This window comes from Physeter macrocephalus, chromosome 11 (assembly GCF_002837175.3).
Source record: "Physeter macrocephalus isolate SW-GA chromosome 11, ASM283717v5, whole genome shotgun sequence".
In the NCBI taxonomy this organism is placed as follows: Eukaryota; Metazoa; Chordata; class Mammalia; order Artiodactyla; family Physeteridae; genus Physeter; species Physeter macrocephalus.
This window is the reverse complement of record NC_041224.1, coordinates 113,302,552-113,323,118: the sequence shown is the minus strand read 5'-3', so window position 1 is coordinate 113,323,118 and position 20,567 is coordinate 113,302,552. Positions and strand designations below refer to the sequence as shown.

The 20,567-nt window shown below is 38.4% G+C and overlaps 1 protein-coding gene across 3 annotated transcripts in view; it reads left to right on the top strand.

Annotated features, from left to right (window-relative positions):
- Positions 1 to 2,690: 2,690 nt before the first annotated feature.
- The window catches only part of PRKD1 (protein kinase D1), a 340,452-nt gene continuing 322,575 nt past the window's right edge, over positions 2,691 to 20,567 (top strand). The window contains exon 1 of one of the 3 annotated variants that reach the window (XM_055088375.1): positions 2,691 to 3,074. In XM_055088375.1, the coding sequence (XP_054944350.1) occupies positions 2,823 to 3,074 (252 nt within the window). In that variant the 5' untranslated portion in view covers positions 2,691 to 2,822. The remainder of the gene's footprint in view (positions 3,075 to 20,567) is intronic. The other 2 variants (XM_028495666.2, XM_024134023.3) reach the window with 2 other exon arrangements.

The following is a 20,567-nucleotide window of genomic DNA, read 5'->3' as shown; positions in this document are numbered from 1 at the left end:
AGAATAGAATGAAAACCCTTTACCACGGGCTTTCAAGACCCTTTGTGATCTGGCTTCTACCAGCTCTCCGACCTCATCTCAGGCACTCGCCCCTCTGTTCCTGTGCCTTGAAAATGCCAAGTACATGCCTATGTTAGTTCTTTGCACTAGCTGTTTCCTATGCCTAGAGTGTAATTCCCCCAGATCTTCTTAAGGCTGGCCCTTTTCTGTCATCCATGTTTTGGCTCAAATATAAAGTAAGTGAAAACTTCTCTCATCCTTAGTTCATGGTTGTGCTTTTTCCACCATCCCCCTCCACAAGTCACTCATTACTATTGTATTATTTTTATTCACTGCAATTATGATTATCAGAAATAATCTTATTTATTGTTTTCCTTTTTTTCATTTTAATATGATCTGTTATGATAGGAACCTTGTCTGTCCTCGCAACTGCACACCTGGTGCCAGTAGTGCCTGGCACAAAGAAGGCCTGAATAGATCATTGCTGTATCTACAGAACATGAATGTCTTCATTTCTCCTGAATCTCAAGCAAAACTATGAGCTTTTTGTAAGGCTTTTTGTAAACTGACCAGCAAACTTTTTTTTTCTCGTAATAGGAAATTGTGGGAAAATTGACTTATTCCAACTTTAAAAGAAAATGAAATACATTTTCTGACATTAAAAAAAAAAACCGGGGCTTCCCTGGTGGCGCAGTGGTTGCGCGTCCGCCTGCCGATGCAGGGGAGCCGGGTTCGCGCCCCGGTCCGGAAGGATCCCACGTGCCGCGGGGCGGCTGGGCCCGTGAGCCATGGCCGCTGAGCCTGCGCGTCCGGAGCCTCTGCTCCGCAACGGGAGAGGCCGCAGCAGAGGGAGGCCCGCATACCACAAACAAACAAACAAACAAACAAACAAAAAAAACCCTCAGAGAATTCCAAAGGGCATTCATTGCATTAAGAATAATTCCACTATTCTCCTAGCTTAGCTGAATCTGGTACATTAAGGAAATTACACTCTACCATGGATGAAGCGAATCACTTTTTAAGTAAGTTAGGAGGGAAACTGCCAACACACATGTAGACCTTCTCAGACCATCAAATCCAGAGAGAAAAAATTCAGGTCTCTTCTAGAGCAGTGAATAACACAATGTTTTGGGGGACATTCAAGACTCCATTACTGACCCTGGGAACGAGGCTCAAAGAGAAAATCACCTTGCAATGTCATGTCCTGGGTCAGAAACAGAGGTCAAGACATAAATAAACAAATATTATAAACAAACAAAAAATGCAACTGAGTGCAAAATAAAATATGCATATTCGTTTGTGTGTGTGTGTGTGCTTGTGCTGTATAAGGGGAAGGACTAGGGAAGTGGAAAAGTGGGCTACATAATTTACCTGGCCCACAGCAAAATGCAAAAAAAAAAATTATTACGCATTCCAAGATGGTGACAGGCAGCAGATAGAGGCCCTGTGCACCTACCGGCACAGTTACACACCCTACGCAGTGTGTGAAGCACGCCCAGGCGGGAGGAGAAGATTAGAGTTCATCTCCAAACACCCCCCCCAACTCCCCACCCCTGCCAAAACTACAACAACAAAGGCAACAACAAGAAACAGCTATCAAAACTAAAGCAGATGGTGCCCAACTTTGACGGTGGCGCTAGTGATGGTGGTGGCGGCTGAGAGCATCACTCCTAAAAAGCAGACTTTAGAGTGATGGCAAAGGAAAGAAAACGGTTTCTGAGGCTCCCGAAGTAGAAACATCAGACACAAAGAATAAGGTAAAGGGAAAGAGGCCACATCAGACCTTCCTCCTTTCTTTATGTAGACAATGCCTTCTCTTTCAAAATCCTGATTTCAGTGACTTGTGTTTGTTTGGTCTGGTGCCTTGGTAGCTGCGGTGGAGCGTGCGGGATTGGGGATCAGGGTGTGTTCAGAGTCAAAAAAGGTAGGTTTAAATACATTTCCGTGGATTGGCTTCCTACCCTCTTTGGCAACAAACCCAAGGGCTCCTAAAAGGAGCCGGGATGTACGTGGGTTTCCAAGGACCCTCTATTTTCATCCTCCCTCGACACTCCGAAGGTAAGACCCACGCAGAACCGTAGGGCTGGGCATTCTTGGGTCCAGCACAGGTCACCTCACTGGTAGAAGTGCGTAGTCCTCGGACATTTGGAAGAGGTGGCGGGGACTGTGGGGACCGTGAAGCTCGCGGTCCGGGGCAGCGGGTCACAGGAGGTGCGCCCCGTCCCCTCCGTCGACAGTCGGGCAGCCAGGCCAGCGGTGAGCGGAATCCGGGAGGGGAGGGTCGGACCACGCCCGAGGAGGCGGCCCCGGGCCCTGCCGCACGGTCCTGCCCTGGCCTGGGGAGGCTTAGGCCCCGGGAACCTCGGGCAGAGGGGGCGGCGACCGGGAACCCTGCGGCCACTGCGGCAGCACGGCCGCGGCTCTTGCGGCTCCGCCGCCTGCCGGGTGGTGGCTCCGCAGTGCCCGCCCCCAGCTCCCCTTCCCCGCCCCTCGCGCCCCCTTCCCCGCCCCCGCCCGGCGCCCTGGCCTCGCTGACCCGCCGCCCCGTCCCTCCGCGCGCGCCGCGGCTGCTGCTCCTCCGCGCGGCGGCGCCTCCCCCGCGCGCCGCTCGCGCTCCCGGCGGCGCAATCCTCCCGCCTCGGCCATTTTCCCTCCACCCCCTCCCCTCCTGATCCTCATACCCTCGCCCTCCCCCCGCGCGGGGACTTTTCCGGAAAGTTTTTATTTTCCGCCTCGACTCTTGAAGAAAGAAGCTCCCGGCTCGGCGGCAGCAAAACTTTTCAGCTGTCCGGACCGCGGCCCTCGGCGTGCCCGGCCGAGCGATGAGCGCCCCTCCGGTCCTGCGGCCGCCCAGCCCACTGCTGCCCGTGGCGGCGGCGGCGGCCTCGCTGGTCCCGGGGTCGGGGCCAGGGCCCGCGCCGTTCCTGGCTCCCGTCGCGGCCCCGGCCGGGGGCATCTCGTTCCATCTGCAGATCGGTCTGAGCCGCGAGCCGGTGCTGCTGCTGCAAGACTCGTCCGGGGACTACAGCCTGGCTCACGTCCGCGAGATGGCTTGCTCCATCGTCGACCAGAAGGTAAGGCGCCGCGCGGCTCCGAGCCCGGCGCCTCCCAGCCGCGCAGGGGGCGCTGCCAGCCCGCCCGCCCCCTCGCCGCGCCAACTTTCCGGCTCCGGGGGCTCGGCCGGGAGCCAGCCTCGCCGGCGCGCTGGAAGGGTCTGGCACCCGCCGAGGTTGGACGCCCGCATCCGAGGCACTGCGCTCCCTGTTGTCCAGTTCTCCCCTCGCCCCATTTTCTTATATTCCCGATTTCTCTACAGTCTGCATCCTCCTCACCCATTCCCATCCCTTTCAGGACATTCCCAGGTATCTTGCTCTTTTCGGGTCGCGCCTCTCCCTTCCCCTTAAGACTTCCCGGCTCTCCCCTCTCTTCCTTCTGCACCCTGGACCAGCACATTCCTGGCGCCGGAATCCTTCCTGCACTAGAGTTCCCCCGGGGACACGCTTAGCACGATTTCAGCACCCCTCCCTTCCCCTTCAGGCCCCTCTCCCAGCTCAGATTGATGCTGAGGAGTTCCTGGAATGATCTGGAGAGGAGGAATTTCTCACCTGTCAAATAAGCTTTGAAGGGAGAATGATTGACTCGGCCAGCTGTGAAAACAACTGACCAGACCACAACTACCCACCTCCTTGTGGTCTTTTATTCCCAACCTTATGTGAACATGGGAGCAAATTTTTCAACGATAAATCTGAAAGTTGCAGCCTTCTTGATTTTGATTCCCAGGGTACTGATAGTGGAGCTTTGAAGCGGGGACACAGATATGTAGATGGTAGGGGTACTGTCCAGGAGCACCCGAGGCTGGCTGTGCCCTTAAGTCTGAGGCTTTGGGACTCTGGACAGCGGCCACCAAAGGCAGGGTTGAAAAAGGGCCATTATCCTGGACCAGGCCACCCGAAGAGGAGACCTAGCCCACCCACCAATGTTTATAGCGCAATTCTGAATTTCAGGTTGTGTCTGTAGCCATCCAGAGGGATGTTGCATGGAAGGGGTTGATAAGAGTATAAAGGAAAGGGGGCAATGGCGCCAGTCTTCTTAGTATAAACAGCAAGTGTTTAGGGGTGGAGACAGAGGTCTCTAAAGGTGCTGAATTTCAACCCCTGGAGGACTGACTAGTACTTGCCTTATAAAGATTACTTGAATAATCATGAAAGCTTTCTTTAAACTATTTGGAACAGAATTTGCTAAACCTGCCTGTTGCAAATTGTGGCACTGAGCACAGGAATATTAGGAAAAGCCCCAGGGAAAAAATCACTAATCTAAAAGTTGTGAAAGTTCTGGAGGCCAGACTAAGGTAACAGTGAGTGCCAGGAATTTTTGTTTATTGAACGTAGTGACATTGTGTAATACATGTTACTCTTAATTTTTTGCAACTTCCACAAAAATTAGACAAATTTTGTCTAATTGTGCTATAAGTCATATCATATGACTTATCATCATCAGTATCGTGGAGTGTCTGTTGCAGGTGAAAAGAAGCATTCTCCTAGGCACTGAAAGCCTTCCCTTAATGGCAGTTGTAGTCTACAACAGTTTTCACTGGGCTGCAATCCAGTTAATTAAAGGACAATACTGAATAAGCATATAAGCAAGGTAAATTAAAATTTCTTAAAAAAGCTAATGTAATTGTATAGAATTTTAATTGAAAGCAAGTGATAGAGTTACAGGTAATATTAAGTTAATATGGACAGACTGTTTTTGACCAGCTTTAAAACACACACACACGCACATACATATACACACACCTTGATGGAGTTTAGGATGGGGAGAAACATATTTGGTTCAAGAGGTTTACGACTGGAAATTGATTAGAGAGCGAATTCTTATCTCAGTAGCTACCAAGAGGGATGTTATATGGAGGGGGTGATATGCGTGCAGAGGAGAGAGGCAGCAAGCACCTGTGGAACACAGTGGACCCGAGGGTAGTGGCTAGGATATTTAGAGAAAGTAATACTGTGAAAAGGCCTTGCAACTAAGATGAACTCAGATTACTAGGAGTCTCTGTAATCGTCTACATAGAGATATCAAACCAAGGACATCTGAAAGATGGATTTGCTGTGTGGAATATGTTTTAGAATGCCAAGAATTTTATGGCAGAAGGAAAATTGGAGTTCATGAGCTAATGGAGTCCTGAGCCAAAGCTCTTGGGGAGAGACCTGGAGAAATACTGGAAAAGGAAAATCATCAGCCCTGGTGACTGAGATATAGGGGGAACCCCTTCCTTCTATATTTATTCTAGTAGTTCTGTCTCGAAGAGTTTGAAACGTTTGACTGCTTGGGATAGACGGAATAAAGATCTCACTTACACTTTTTTTTTAAGGTTATGGCAAAGGGAGAGTTAGATTTAGAGATGTGGATTTGACAGTTATTTATGTACAGGATACTGTAAATAAGTATTTACTGGATTGTGGGTCTAAATAGGAAAATTTTCATCTATTTATCTGTCTTCTATCATCTATCTTGAGATACAGTTATGGCCCCAACAAGATTAAGAGGGCTGAGTATCCATCACAGGAGAGCAGAGATCACTTTGTTTTGTGACAGTAGAAATGGAGGAGGCATCAATGTGGAGTTAAGGAAGAAGGAGGAGGTCCTTTGTCCCTCATTTCAGGTTCTCTTGAAGTACTTTTTCAAGATACTAACTCTGAGGAAGGATGACAGGAGAGAAAAAGAGAGAGAGGAAGGGAGAGAGGGAAGGAAATGGATGTTTTAGGAGAGTGCTGGGAGTTTGAAGTCATTTATCATTTACTATGTAGAATGGAGTCATGTTGAGCTCACAGCAGAATTCTCTAGATTTTCTGAGCCCTCCACATTCACTGTGTTACAGCATGTTAAGAGGGTTTTCATATGATATGTTTGAGAGTTTCCTAAATACTAACAGCGATCAGACTAGCTTAAATCTTTGGAAGTATTAGCTGACAGTTCAGTTTATATCAGCAACATCCATGGGACATTTTCTGTGGGATGAGCGCTTGAGGTGTATAGAGCTAAATAAGAGAAGTCCTGTCCCTGAGAAACAATCTTTAAGTTATTATTGTTATTATTTAGAATTTAGAGTATAGTTTTCTTTTTAATTATATAGGTTTGAAAAGTGGCAGACATATGATTGTACTTGAAAATTTTTGATGGTAATTGATGAAAAATATTCTTATTTTAAGATAAATGTACCCCAGGTATGTACTGAATTATATAGCTAAATAATTTTTAAATTATTTTTTTAAGTTTAATTTTTATTTTATATTGTAGTATAGTTGATTTACAATATTGTGTTAGTTTCATGTATATAGAAAAGTGATTCAGTTATTTTAAAAAATATTTTAGTTTAGATGAAAAATCTACTGTTGCATTTCTGTATGTAACAATTTATGAATGTAGAGATAGAAGTAATTCCTTCTTTTTTTAAATATTAGCTTAAGGTTTTATTTATATTATGCTTATTTCTTTACTTTGCAAGCATGTAACCTTGAAGGCTGGTTGTATGTAAAGACATGTATCATGTTAGATAGTATACATGATTATTATTTTCTGGAGGGTAAAAAAAAAATAACAGTAGTTGACTTCACTTTGAAACATTGTTACTTTCTACTATCAAAAGAACCTTGAATATATAGACTAAGAAGAAATTGGTTTCAAATAAGGAACAGTATTCCAAAGGAAGAATTACTTTAGTTTCATAGTACATCATCTATGTGTCTACACACACACACACACACACACACACACACACACACACACACACAGACACACGTTTTTAAAACAAGCAGTATTACTTTAGGGATGTGGGATGCAATTAATATGACTATCCATTCATTTTGCCTGGTATCGTATTAGAAAGATGACTCATATTTCCCTTGTGAATTTACTTAAATGGAGTAATAACATCTATAAGACTCCTGGCATAGTTTCACTTTGCATAGTCGTTTATCTGACCAAAGAAACTAAAGAGTGAGATTTTATAGAAGATAGCTCACTAAAGGAATAACAAAGGTTAGTGGCTTGGTTTGAGAGCAACTGTGCTCTGCTTATAGTTGTTTTGCTTTCTTAATTGTAAATAGTTTTTTTAACACTTGTAGTGTCACTTTAATTTTTATTGTTAATTTTAGCTATTCTACTTCTACACAGATTGAGGAAACTGGAAGTAATTAGCTGCTTGATGAGGCCAGCATATGTGGACCAACAAAATCCTTTTAAGCTAATAGGTGTTTGGGTCTTAGATATATTTTTTAATTTATATTTTATATTTGTCATCATTATATGTTTATTGATTTCTGATTTAATGAAGTATAGAATGTGTCAGTTCATTAAGCGATTCTTAAAGTAATATAATGCTTTAATACTGTATATCTAAAATTTTGTTTTCAAGTTTAGTTAATAATAGGATTATATTTTGATATACAAGTAATGCCTATGTAATATATATCTAATATATACGTATATCTGTAGTATATTATCTAAATATCTGTGTTTTGAAACATAATTTCGAAAGCCTAATTATTCATAGCCTCCAGATGCTGAAGTATTGTTTTATATTTTGCATTGTAGGCTGCAAAAAGTGGAGTCTTGTTATATATCTCATAATCCAAAAGAGAATCTCTGCTTTATGATTTTTCTATCAATGCACAGAACTGAAAACCTTTTCTTATCGGTGTATACTGTTTAACAGTTTTCCCAAGGAAATACCACTTGAGTAAGCCTTCCAGACTTAGGGCTGGGAAGAATTGGACAAATATGTGCATTACTTTAGACCTTTAAATCCAGGATTAAGATAAATTTGAAGGAATTTTCTGCAGCAACTATAGTGTGTGTGTATGTGAGAGTGGAGGTTGAGAGTAGGGAGTGGAGCTGGAAAACTATTAATGAAGTTTGAAAATTTGTCCCATACTTCATGACTGCATTGCTCTGTATCACCGGACTCCTGTCATAATTATTAAGGGAGATTTAAAACTTTATTTTGCTAATTATTATTATGCTTTTTTTTTGACAAGATGATTGTATGTAGGTCTTCACTATTTTTGCATAAGTGACTTTTTTTAAAACATCTTTATTGGAGTATAATTGCTTTACAATGTTGTGTTGGTTTCTGCTGTATAACAAAGTCAATCAACTATATGTAGACATATATCCCTTTATCCTCTCCCTCTTGCACCTCCCTCCCACCCTCCCCATAAATGACTTTTAATGACCTTACTAGACAATACAAACAAATTTATAATCCTATGAATGTATGGTTGTCACTTATCTAAGATTACTTTGAAGATTAAAGATAATATGTGTAAAGGATTAAATATACTGCCTGGTAGATAGGTGAATAATAAATAGGATTATTGATGTGCGAGGCTTTATGAATTAGCATACTGTTTTGTTAACAAAGAAGTGTATATTCTATTATCTCATTCTTATCTCAATATAAAATTAAAATTGTATTAAAAAGCAATATAGCTGTAACACTTTTTTTTCTGCCCTCTATAATAGAGCAAATCTTAGGAGTAGTTGCATTTTGATACTGCCTCTGAAATTCAACCTCAGAATTCCTCAAGGAGTAATTTGATTATTGCTAAATGAAAAACACATATGTTGATGAAGTAAAGCATCTTTTTATTGCATTTTATTATTTTTGACAAGAAGTTGATTTAATTGCTTTTCAGTTTCAAGTGGCATTCCCATGATATTTCAGTTGATAAAAAAAGGGAAATAAAATAGGTAATGGTGCAACATTTGGCAACATAATGATTCTCAAACATGGTCCTCAGGACTGAAATCAAAAGTTCCTTTGCAGATAACCCTTGATGTGAGGAGGAAGGCACTTGGAAATGACTTACGGAGATCACATTTTGCTGCGGTGCTAGCATATAGAGCTTGTTTGTTAAACTGTTGCATCTGATGAATATCTAATATAATGTGGTTGGTTGTGCACACGCAGAAGTGTTATATTGGGATGAGAGGCGATTTTACTGGGAAACGATTGAGACAACAGTTTGGCTAAGCCAATCACAAGTCTTTTTCCAGATCTTTTCACTAACTACCACTTACCACTCATGAGAGTCCATGCTCCTTTAAGATGACAACAACAATCAGTAATTATTCATCCATCTTTTAAAGAAGAAAAGTGGAATGGATAATTACATGAAACCTGTGTGTGTGTGTGTGTGTGTGTGTGTGTGTGTGTGTGTGTGTTTGTATTAGATTGGAATCATTGAATAAGCTCTCAAGCTATAGTGAGAAACTAGTATAATCAAGATAGCAAAGCCTGGACTCAGATTGGATTAGAAGTGAATAAAATGCAGTTCCATTGGAGTTGATCGTAACATGAGAATTCTTTGTTTTATTTTTATATTTGTTTGTGTTGTTTCTGTGTGTTGAGGATAGCTAATGCTTTTGACCTCTGACCTCTGATAGTCACCTTGGTTCATCTGAAAACTCTAAACCCAAATGTGAAAATAGAGGTTGAAAATATAGGATGTTTTTAAAGATAGTGCTCATCTTTTAATTTCCCCAGTAGTATTCTAGAGAGGTTTTGAAAATGAGATTTCAGTTTCTTAAATCTTCCCTTGGTGTTGGAATATGTTAGAACAACAAGAAAAAAAATGCATCAATTTTTCTCTTTCTTCTGATAGCGTTTAGATACAGAGAAAATGGTTATTTTGCTCACAGATATTAAAAATTCTTTTCACATTTTCTACAAGAATATGTGAAATTTCTCCCAGGAATTCCTCTGATACTGTCAAATATTTTTGTACCATTAAAAATCGATAATGACAGCACCGCTTGACGTTGCTTGGCAGCAGAGAAACCCACATTATGCTGTTTCTTATTCTGTCTTTCTAGTCTCACAGAAAATAGATAATTAAATAAATAAAGCCTTTAATTACATGGCCACTATGGCCATTATGGAATATCATACAATTTATATAGTTATAAAGGTAAGAGTTGGGATAAAAATCTCACATTGAGACACAATTATGCTGGTCCAAATTTATAATTTCCTATATAGAAGTTTCTTCCAAAGTTGCAAAAAGGTTTATTTGGCTAAAGCTAGACAGTTGATACAGCAGCTAAGCAGTGTTGGCAAATATGAAGATTAGATTTTAAAATATGCAATCATGCACAAATTTTGTCCAACTTATTTTACTGAAAAGAAAAAAAGTTATGTACCCTTCACTGCTTCACTGGATTTTATTCTGACTAGGCCACTGATTGATGAGGAATTTGTTGAATTTAGTCACAATTTCAAAAATTTCTGAATGCCTCTTTCCCTGTCAGCAGCCACTTTTTTTTTCACATATATGTTATGAAATGAATGAAAAGTATGAATGTGATAATGAAAATATGAGCCACAAGCAGCTGTGGCTTTCACCATTGTTAAAAGCAGAAAAGAGTTGAGGGGAATAGTGGGGACAGGAGGGGTGGCAGTTAAGCTTTGGTGATGCCTTTGAATCCATGGTGGCTGAGTAGACTTGAGTAGGCTACCATGGGTGAGGCCGGTGGGATTTTGAGACTAGTGGCACCTTCGGGCAGTGAAGGAGGATGACAGCAAAGCTCTGACCTCTTATGGATTGAATTAGCAGGAATGGTCCCACCAAGTAAAGCCTGCATAGCAATCGGGAGAGTTATGGAAGTGGCTTTTTACAGAGTTGGTCCTCTTGGGAGGTTTTCAGAGTGCCACAGACAAGAGGTTCAAAGAGCAACCCCACAAGGATTTGACTGTGAGAGTTTCAGGAGGAGTTTGTCCTGGGAGCCTTGGACCCTGCTCTACAAGGTTCTTGGGCCTCATAGTAACAGTGACCTGCAAAGGGGAGCCTGCAGAGCAACACCTGCCTGTCAGTGACTCTGTGTGCCTGTCTGTGTCTTGTCTTCTTTGCGTTTGTCGCGTCTGATTTTCCCAGTAGTCCTTTGTGATGGTCATTTTCTCTCCATTTTAAGGATGAGGGAGCTAAATAAGGGTCAGAGAGGTTAAATCGTTCGCCCCAGATCACATAGCTGCTCAGTAAAAAGCAAAACCATCCAATTCTTTCTTCCCTTCACTGTAGGTAACCCTAAGAACAAGGAGGGCTGGGAGGGCCATAGGTCTATATACAGAGTTTGGAATTATCAAATTGAGGGGGAGGGGAAATGTTAAACTCCCTTACGTTGGGTGAAATTTACTTAATAACACTTCAGCTTTGACAGTGTGATATTATTTCTGTTAGTTTAAATTATTCCTTAATCTGGAAGAATTCCTTTATGCCGGATTCACATCCCAGTTAGTGGTCAGCTGGAATTCTAACCACTTTGGAGGCCACCACTGCACGGCTACTTTCATCTGTGGCAAGATACCTACCCCAGGTATTGATAATTAGCATAAGGGACATTAAATATGGACTCTCACTGGGGATATTAGGGCCATTAGAGATATGTGATTGCCTGAAGTATTTTAGAGACATGCATCACCCTTGAGGAGTCATATGAACTGTAATGTATCTACTTGTTAATATGTTGCGTTTTTAAAAAATAAATATCTGTGTGGCAGGATCTGGTTTGGTATTTGCTTTCAGCCAGTCATCACCCATCTTTAAATTTCCAGACACCACTGTTATTTATCCAGAGAAGTTAATTACCTTATGTGATTAAATTTCCTGAGTTGGTTCACAACACTTCCTTCCAAGGAAATATGGACACAAGGGTGTTTTGGAAGAAGTGATTATGTTAAGAACGTGTATTGATTAGTGTGGCTCAAGACTAGTGTATGTAAAGAATTTTAGGTACCCGTGAAAATCAGTGAATCATTTCTTCTTGAATAGTATATTGATTCTGAGCAGATTTTGAGAAAATAATTAAGGGTCTAAGAAAAGTGCCTGTCAGTGGTTGCTTTTCATTTGAGAAGTATTTGGATTGCCTGTATGCATATGCTAAGGATTATGCTTTTCAAATGTGTTTCCTATTTTTATAAATTTTATGTATTTGTTTGTTTGCTTATTTTTGGTTAATTATAAATTAGTCCCCACCCTAAGGTAAACTTAGTCTCACTTGTGCATAATCAATTACAAGCCATGTGGAATTTTTCTTTCCACTTTAGTAGTGCTAACCAATCTGGATTGTGAATTGTCTTGTGTTCCTTTGCATTGTCTGTGTACAGGGCTAAGGCCAACACTTACCACGTAGACTAATTGTACTGTTTTTACAAAAATGTAGTTGTATATATAGGTAGACATGATTTGATTTAAAGTATTATCATAACTCAGTTATGTCCCAAGGGTTCCTGCCCTGAATGACCATTGGGAAGCCTATAGTAAAGTAGTTACTCAGCCCTAATAGATTAGAAAGGTACCTGAAATATTGCCTCTTTCTGATATATTTGGAACTTTGGAGCTTTAGTACAATGGACAGGTTACATAGAGAATTATCTTTTGATATGACTCACTGATAGTCTCTTGGCTGACAGAAAGGGAGCAGAGCTGTCCAGCTGTACTAGAAATCTGGATTTACTAGATGTCTCCTAGTGGAGTACTTACTGTTCTTGTAAGCCTTATCTTCAGATAACCTGTCTTGAACTAGGAGGGCATGGCATCAGTTGTTGTTCGAGGAGTAGTGAGGTGGATCACTCATGCTTGGCTCTCCTCTACCAACCATCAGTGCTGAGAAAAAATTGCGTAGCTTTAGAGTGCTCTCCAGACAGCAGGGTTCTGTGCCCTTCCCTTTGACACATGCTAATTCCATCTACTCATGTGACATGAGCTCTTGTCACCTGGGATGTAGACTTTTAGAGTATTTAAATTAATCCTCTAGCTTGCATAGATTTGCAAAGAATGAAAGACTAGATCTTGCATGATCTTTGCTTTTATTCAATTCTTTGGGAAGAATAGGGAGCAAAAGTGAACACAGAGTGAGGATGGACTAATTAGTAGAGTTAAAAACAGTGACCAGATGCCCACTTGTCTGAGATAGTCCCAGTCGTGTCTGTTTTCCAAGAATTCTTTTACATTGTATGTTTACTGATAAAAACTATGGAATTTTAAGTTAAAAACAAACAACAAAAAAAAACAAAGAAAAACCTTACTTAGGACATTTTATTGCCTTTTGGCCAAATGTCCTTGTATATTTAAATATAAAAGCATAACTTACACTTAGAATTTATTTTGTAGAGTCACCAGATTATGTATATTAACCATGTCACATTGAGTAATTTTTCTAAATGGAATCTTAAGCTAAAAACAAAATGAAAACCTTACTGTGATTAGAATATTATCCCCTTTGACCAAAAGTTAATGTATAACTTAAAGATGAAGATAGCCAACATTTAGAATTAATTTCATAAACCAGTTAATTAGATCTGACTTTGAATATAGTATCTAAAGTAATTTGAGCTCTATTTTTTCCAACCAGTCAATGTAAATCAAGATACTGTCATACTTACGTATGTTTTTTGTTTCAAGCAGCAAATAATTGTACTTATTCTGGTAGTTCATACTACCCTTATTAATTCAAGTAAGTAAATAGAAAGACCTGCCTTGAAGCTCCAGCACCCTTGGCAACCATCACAAAGGTAGAGTACACTGACTTACATGCAGAGGGATAACATTATCATAGTTTCAAGGTGTACTTTACTGTATTCTCTGGTCTGTAGAAAATATAATGCGGTTAGCCAAAAAGGAGAGAAATTACACACAAATATCCTTGATTACTTAGAAAACTTGTCTTATATTTAAAAAAAAAATAAGGCGAATAAGGGAGATAATTTCTTTGGAAATTATACTGTCCCACAATAACAATGTGTAGGCTGTAGCTCATATTTTCTTAAGATGTTCACAGGCATAGCCTGGAAGAAGCAAATATGTGAGTTATACCTGTTCTTCTATGCTTGATTTCTATTGATGAATATACTGTTGAAGTAATATTAAGAATTTTAAATTCAGAAATTATAGTGTTGAAAATAATGCAAGTCAGTGGGGTCTAAAACCACTTGAAAAGGAACTTGATTTTGTATAATCATTTCTGTTTAGAATTTTCCGCACATGGAATATTATAACTTTATACTTCAGTTAAATAATTGTTTTTCTTTTACTTTGAAAATTATAAAATTACCACATATAATAGGCTGAATAGTGACCCTCAAAGATGTCCACGTCTTACTCCCTGAAACCTGCAAAGGGTACGGCAAAGGGACTTCACAGATGTGATTAAGTTAAGAATTGTGAGTTGAGGAGAGTATCCTGGATTCTCTGGGCGGGCCCAGTCCCATCATATGAGCCCTTAAAAGTGGTGAATCTTCCAGGTTAGGTCAGACAGGTGAGACCGAAAAGCAGGAGAGATTACAAGTATGAGAGGGACTGGATCCCCTTTTGTTGACTTTGAAGATGGAAGAAATGGGCCAAGAGCCAAGGAATGCTGGGATCACTATGAGGGGGAAACAGGAGGAGTCAGATGATAGTAGTAGGAGGAGATGTGACAGCAGTAACTGGAGGTGATTCAAGAAAGGGGTCATGAACCAATACAGCTGAAGCTAGAAGCTGAAAAAGGCAGGAAAGATGATTCTCCCCTAGAGCTTCCAGAAGGAACCATACCTTGACTTTAACTCTGAAACTGATTTTGTACTTCGGTGTACAGAAGTGTGAGAGAATAAATTTGTGTTTTTCAAAGCTGCTAAGTTTGTGGTAGTTTATTACAGAAGTATTACGAAACTAATATACCACATTCACTTGAGAAGAGGCGAGAAATTCAGATAAATCCCATACAGGGAGCTCTATTCATTCTATAAATGAATATGCTCATCGTAACTTGCGTATAGTTCTTTTTCTCTTTTCATTCGATACTGTATTTCTGTGTCAGATTTTAAATATAAAATGTTCAGTGTCCTTGGGGTTAATTTTTGTGTGAAGAAAGGCTATTCAGATATTTACTTTGGTTTTAGAATTTAATATTCAAGGTATTAAAGTTACAGATTCAGATGTTAGTCTTAATCTTTCTAGTGCAACTTATAAATAGTTTAAGTTTTTAAGTCTAGTAGATTTTAGCAATCACATTTAAGGACGTTTGAAGAATTAGTATCCTTTGCAAATGCAATTATTTAGATACTTTCAAACATTTCAAAATGCATTTCTAAATTTAATATATTCTATTTTCTTTAAATACTGCAATTACCTGCTTGATAAACCTTTATATCTTCCTTAGTAATTCTTACACATTTTATAAATGAAACTTATAAATATGCAAATATGGTAAAATTTAAGTTCTTAAATGTTCCATTGCCATATACATAAGCCAAAATTAAAATTAATTGCTTAATTATATTTATATAATATGCACAAAAATATTAATATGATGGTTTTGACTCTCAAACTTTTCTATATTTAATTTCAAATATTCCCATTTTTGAAGGGTGTTTTTCTACCTGTAAAATAATTATGTGATTCCACACAGTTTGTGGAGTTCCCTCCCCATATAAATTCTGCAGTTGTCTTCTTGGCTGGGTTAAGGTTGCATAAACACCAGTGCTTTTAGCTGGGATGGAGATTGGATTCTTGCTGGAAGTATAGGTCAGTTCCATGGAATCCTGTTTCTGTCTGTGATTCCATTAATTCAAGAATGGGGGTAATCATGTATCCTATCCCTGGATTCAATTTATGTGTTACTTCTGAGTGCTGAAAAGTCTCAAATTCCTGCCCAGATTGATCATTTGATTGGATTTTGAATCACTTTAAGTCCTAAGATAAATGAATCCCTTTTCTATCTACACTAAAGAGCTTTAAACCTAATGGAATAACTGCATTTTCATAATTTTTTCTTAAGGCTCTTAAGGCTACATTATTCTTAGAGATATTAAGTATGTGATTGAACGTTGGCCCTCTCTCAGGGCCTTGCCCTGACCATCTAGTCACAACTCATAAGATGATTCTCCTAACTTGGTATTTTCCCCTGTAAATAAAAGAACACTCAGGGCACTACTTTCTAATATCTGAATAGAATTGGTACATGGATTTATCACAATATGTTTAACTTGTCTCCTACTCTTGGATATTTAGGATTCTTTCAATTTCGGGTTTTAGTTTTTTTTTTTAAGCAACTTTATGCATATGCCATGGCGGAAATTTTCCCACTTACATATATAACATTTATATATGAATTTGTCTGTTAAAATTCCTAAGATTAATATTGTCTTTTAATATATTAATATTGTCTGTTAATATTCCTAAGATTAATATTTAGATTATAGTTTTTATTTTAGAATTATAGTGATTCTTTGCTTTCTTCAATTTGAAAAGTACAAATGCATAGGGTTTTGGGGTTTTTGCTCTGCTTTTAGAGAGAAAAATCAAGTGAAACAAGCAGCAAGATGCAGAAAAAACTGTTATATTTAATAGCCAACACTTAAATCCATCATTGGGTAGACTACATATGGAATATATCTAGCAAATTCACAATGAACAAATAATAAAATTTAAAAAAAGAACACTTTCCTTTTTCCTGTTTTCTTTTGTAACAACTGGCCAGATATTTTCTCTGTGTATCAAAATTCTCTTTGATCTTTTAAAAAGCAGTTTGAAAAATACACATTCCTATAAAATTTCCATAGGATAATTTCTTAAAGATTAAAATTTCATCCTAGCTTGCTCTTACAGTTCTCTGTAATGTTCTTTAGATACCTGAAATGCAAAGAAGAGGTTCTTAAAGACCTAAGTGTGAGTGTCATCTTGACATGTCCATTTTTCTCCAAAAGTCTTTTCTTTTGCAAAAGAAGCAATTGCATTGTTTATTCAATACTGTAGAGCTGTCTTTGATAATTTAAAATATATTTTGATTGATAAAACTTTGATTTACACACAAAGGTTCAGGAACGTCTTTATTGAGTAAATTGAATAAGATTGAGTAAATCACATGAGAGTGTAAACACCATACAGGCAGCCATCTTTGCCTGTTTCTCCTTTGTTACATCCCAGGGATCTAGAATAGTGCCTGGCACTGAATGATTTGAAATTTGTCCCATTATTTACTGGTTACGTTTCTAGAAGCAGAACCATGTGATCAGTCTGTATGCAAATTTAAGTCTTTAGTTATATCTGGTCTATTTGCTTTCTAGGAAGTCCTCATTTCTACTTTTGATCTATGATTATTATTATTCAAATCATTGGTTTTTTTTAAAAGTGAATGTTAAAATTAATTGCTTAATTATATTTATATAATATGCACAAAAATATTAATATGATGGTTTTGACTCTCAAACTTTTCTATATTTAATTTCAAATATTCCCATTTTTGAAGGGTGTTTTTCTACCTGTAAAATAATTATGTGATTCCACACAGTTTGTGGAGTTCCCTCCCCATATAAATTCTGCAGTTGTCTTCTTGGCTGGGTTAAGGTTGCATAAACACCAGTGCTTTTAGCTGGGATGGAGATTGGATTCTTGCTGGAAGTATAGGTCAGTTCCATGGAATCCTGTTTCTGTCTGTGATTCCATTAATTCAAGAATGGGGGTAATCATGTATCCTATCCCTGGATTCAATTTATGTGTTACTTCTGAGTGCTGAAAAGTCTCAAATTCCTGCCCAGATTGATCATTTGATTGGATTTTGAATCACTTTAAGTCCTAAGATAAATGAATCCCTTTTCTATCTACACTAAAGAGCTTTAAACCTAATGGAATAACTGCATTTTCATAATTTTTTCTTAAGGCTCTTAAGGCTACATTATTCTTAGAGATATTAAGTATGTGATTGAACGTTGGCCCTCTCTCAGGGCCTTGCCTGACCATCTAGTCACAACTCATAAGATGATTCTCCTAACTTGGTATTTTCCCCTGTAAATAAAAGAACACTCAGGGCACTACTTTCTAATATCTGAATAGAATTGGTACATGGATTTATCACAATATGTTTAACTTGTCTCCTACTCTTGGATATTTAGGATTCTTTCAATTTCGGGTTTTAGTTTTTTTTTTTAAGCAACTTTATGCATATGCCATGGCGGAAATTTTCCCACTTACATATATAACATTTATATATGAATTTGTCTGTTAAAATTCCTAAGATTAATATTGTCTTTTAATATATTAATATTGTCTGTTAATATTCCTAAGATTAATATTTAGATTATAGTTTTTATTTTAGAATTATAGTGATTCTTTGCTTTCTTCAATTTGAAAAGTACAAATGCATAGGGTTTTGGGGTTTTTGCTCTGCTTTTAGAGAGAAAAATCAAGTGAAACAAGCAGCAAGATGCAGAAAAAACTGTTATATTTAATAGCCAACACTTAAATCCATCATTGGGTAGACTACATATGGAATATATCTAGCAAATTCACAATGAACAAATAATAAAATTTAAAAAAAGAACACTTTCCTTTTTCCTGTTTTCTTTTGTAACAACTGGCCAGATATTTTCTCTGTGTATCAAAATTCTCTTTGATCTTTTAAAAAGCAGTTTGAAAAATACACATTCCTATAAAATTTCCATAGGATAATTTCTTAAAGATTAAAATTTCATCCTAGCTTGCTCTTACAGTTCTCTGTAATGTTCTTTAGATACCTGAAATGCAAAGAAGAGGTTCTTAAAGACCTAAGTGTGAGTGTCATCTTGACATGTCCATTTTTCTCCAAAAGTCTTTTCTTTTGCAAAAGAAGCAATTGCATTGTTTATTCAATACTGTAGAGCTGTCTTTGATAATTTAAAATATATTTTGATTGATAAAACTTTGATTTACACACAAAGGTTCAGGAACGTCTTTATTGAGTAAATTGAATAAGATTGAGTAAATCACATGAGAGTGTAAACACCATACAGGCAGCCATCTTTGCCTGTTTCTCCTTTGTTACATCCCAGGGATCTAGAATAGTGCCTGGCACTGAATGATTTGAAATTTGTCCCATTATTTACTGGTTACGTTTCTAGAAGCAGAACCATGTGATCAGTCTGTATGCAAATTTAAGTCTTTAGTTATATCTGGTCTATTTGCTTTCTAGGAAGTCCTCATTTCTACTTTTGATCTATGATTATTATTATTCAAATCATTGGTTTTTTTTAAAAGTGAATGAGAAATGTTTTGGGAGATAAGATGTACTTGGAGAGAAAGTTGGACTGTTATTTGAGGAAACGAGCAAACACAAAATTCTGGGATTTGAGTCTCATCTGAGGAACTGGTATTCCTCTCATCTAACTGGGCCAAGAATTTGAAGCCAGCGAAAGCTTTCCTGAAAACGTTTTATGATTGGGCCTGAATAAATATTTGTTGAATTGAATTGAGTCTTTGGAACAGAAGGAGTCTTTTGTGGTTGTTAGTGGATACCTAGTTGAAATATTATGAAAGACACTTCAGTGTTTTACTTGTCAAATCTCAGCCTAATTTACCTGTAGATTTTAAGAACATAATTATGGAAATAATAAGAAGTCTGACATATAAAATATAGTGGTAGGAGAGACAGTGATGGAGGAAAGAATAACGTCTTTGCGGGAGTGGGGGGGTGAATCAGAAAATAACACAAATTCAACCAATGTTAGTTGGAAGTCCCTTTGCTTTTTTTTTTTTTTTTTTTTTGCTTCCCACTGGCTTGTGGAGTGAACTTGAGAAACTCGGATGGGCTAACAGGGAACATTCAACAGAGTGGCCTCCAGCAAGGAACTTTTTTAATAGTTAATAGTCACTAGTTTGGCTGCTTTGATGTGAGTCAGTAGGATTACAATTTAAAAACATTTACCTTTTCTTTGTTTCCTGCCAATTCTTAACCTTAGTTACTTTAATTTCTTTACTTTTTATGTCACAATTACTGTGTTTTATATTTCTTAAGTCAGATTTTAGCTTTTTAAATGATTTAAAGTTATGTGTATTTTTGAAAATCGTTTTTATTCATACTTTAATACTTATTGTATACTAGATGGCAGGTGTTAAATTATATATCTATATCTGTCCATCTATATGTGTGTATGTTTGTGTTTCTTATCTTATTTGGGGGGTATTTTTTAAAGTCTTATCTTATTTGGGGGGGTATTGTTTAAAGTCTTATCTTATGTGGGGGGGTATTTTTTAAGGTCTTTTCTTAATTCTTTTTATTTTCTGTTCATAATTTTAGCTCTTGACAATCCAGATTTACACCTCATATGTTTTAAATTTTCTGTCCTGCTGTTCGTATCTTTTTTTTTCCTTCATAATTTACGTTCTCATGCAGTTTTAAGTCTTCTCGGACATTCTTAAATGTCTGAGTTGATTTTCTCCAGAGTCACAAACCCACTGGGTGGATGTCGTATTTGATTTCCTGTTGCTTTTTAACATAACATCCAGTCCTTGGATGAGGAATCTGTGATCACCCAAGTACATAACCACTCTATCTGGGCAAAGAGTTGCGTGCTGTCAGCCAGAAGTTTGTGTAACCTCAACAGTCACTCCTGGGGAAGGCTTCTCCCAGCCCTTGGTGCCAAGCCAGGGAAGATGACACCCCCATATCAGTCATTCATAACAGGTGGAACAGTAGTGATTTTGTACCCGTGATTCTGTTTAAAACTATCCTGCTTCTAGGCTACTTATACAAGGATGGTCCCCACCTTTCCTGGCAAG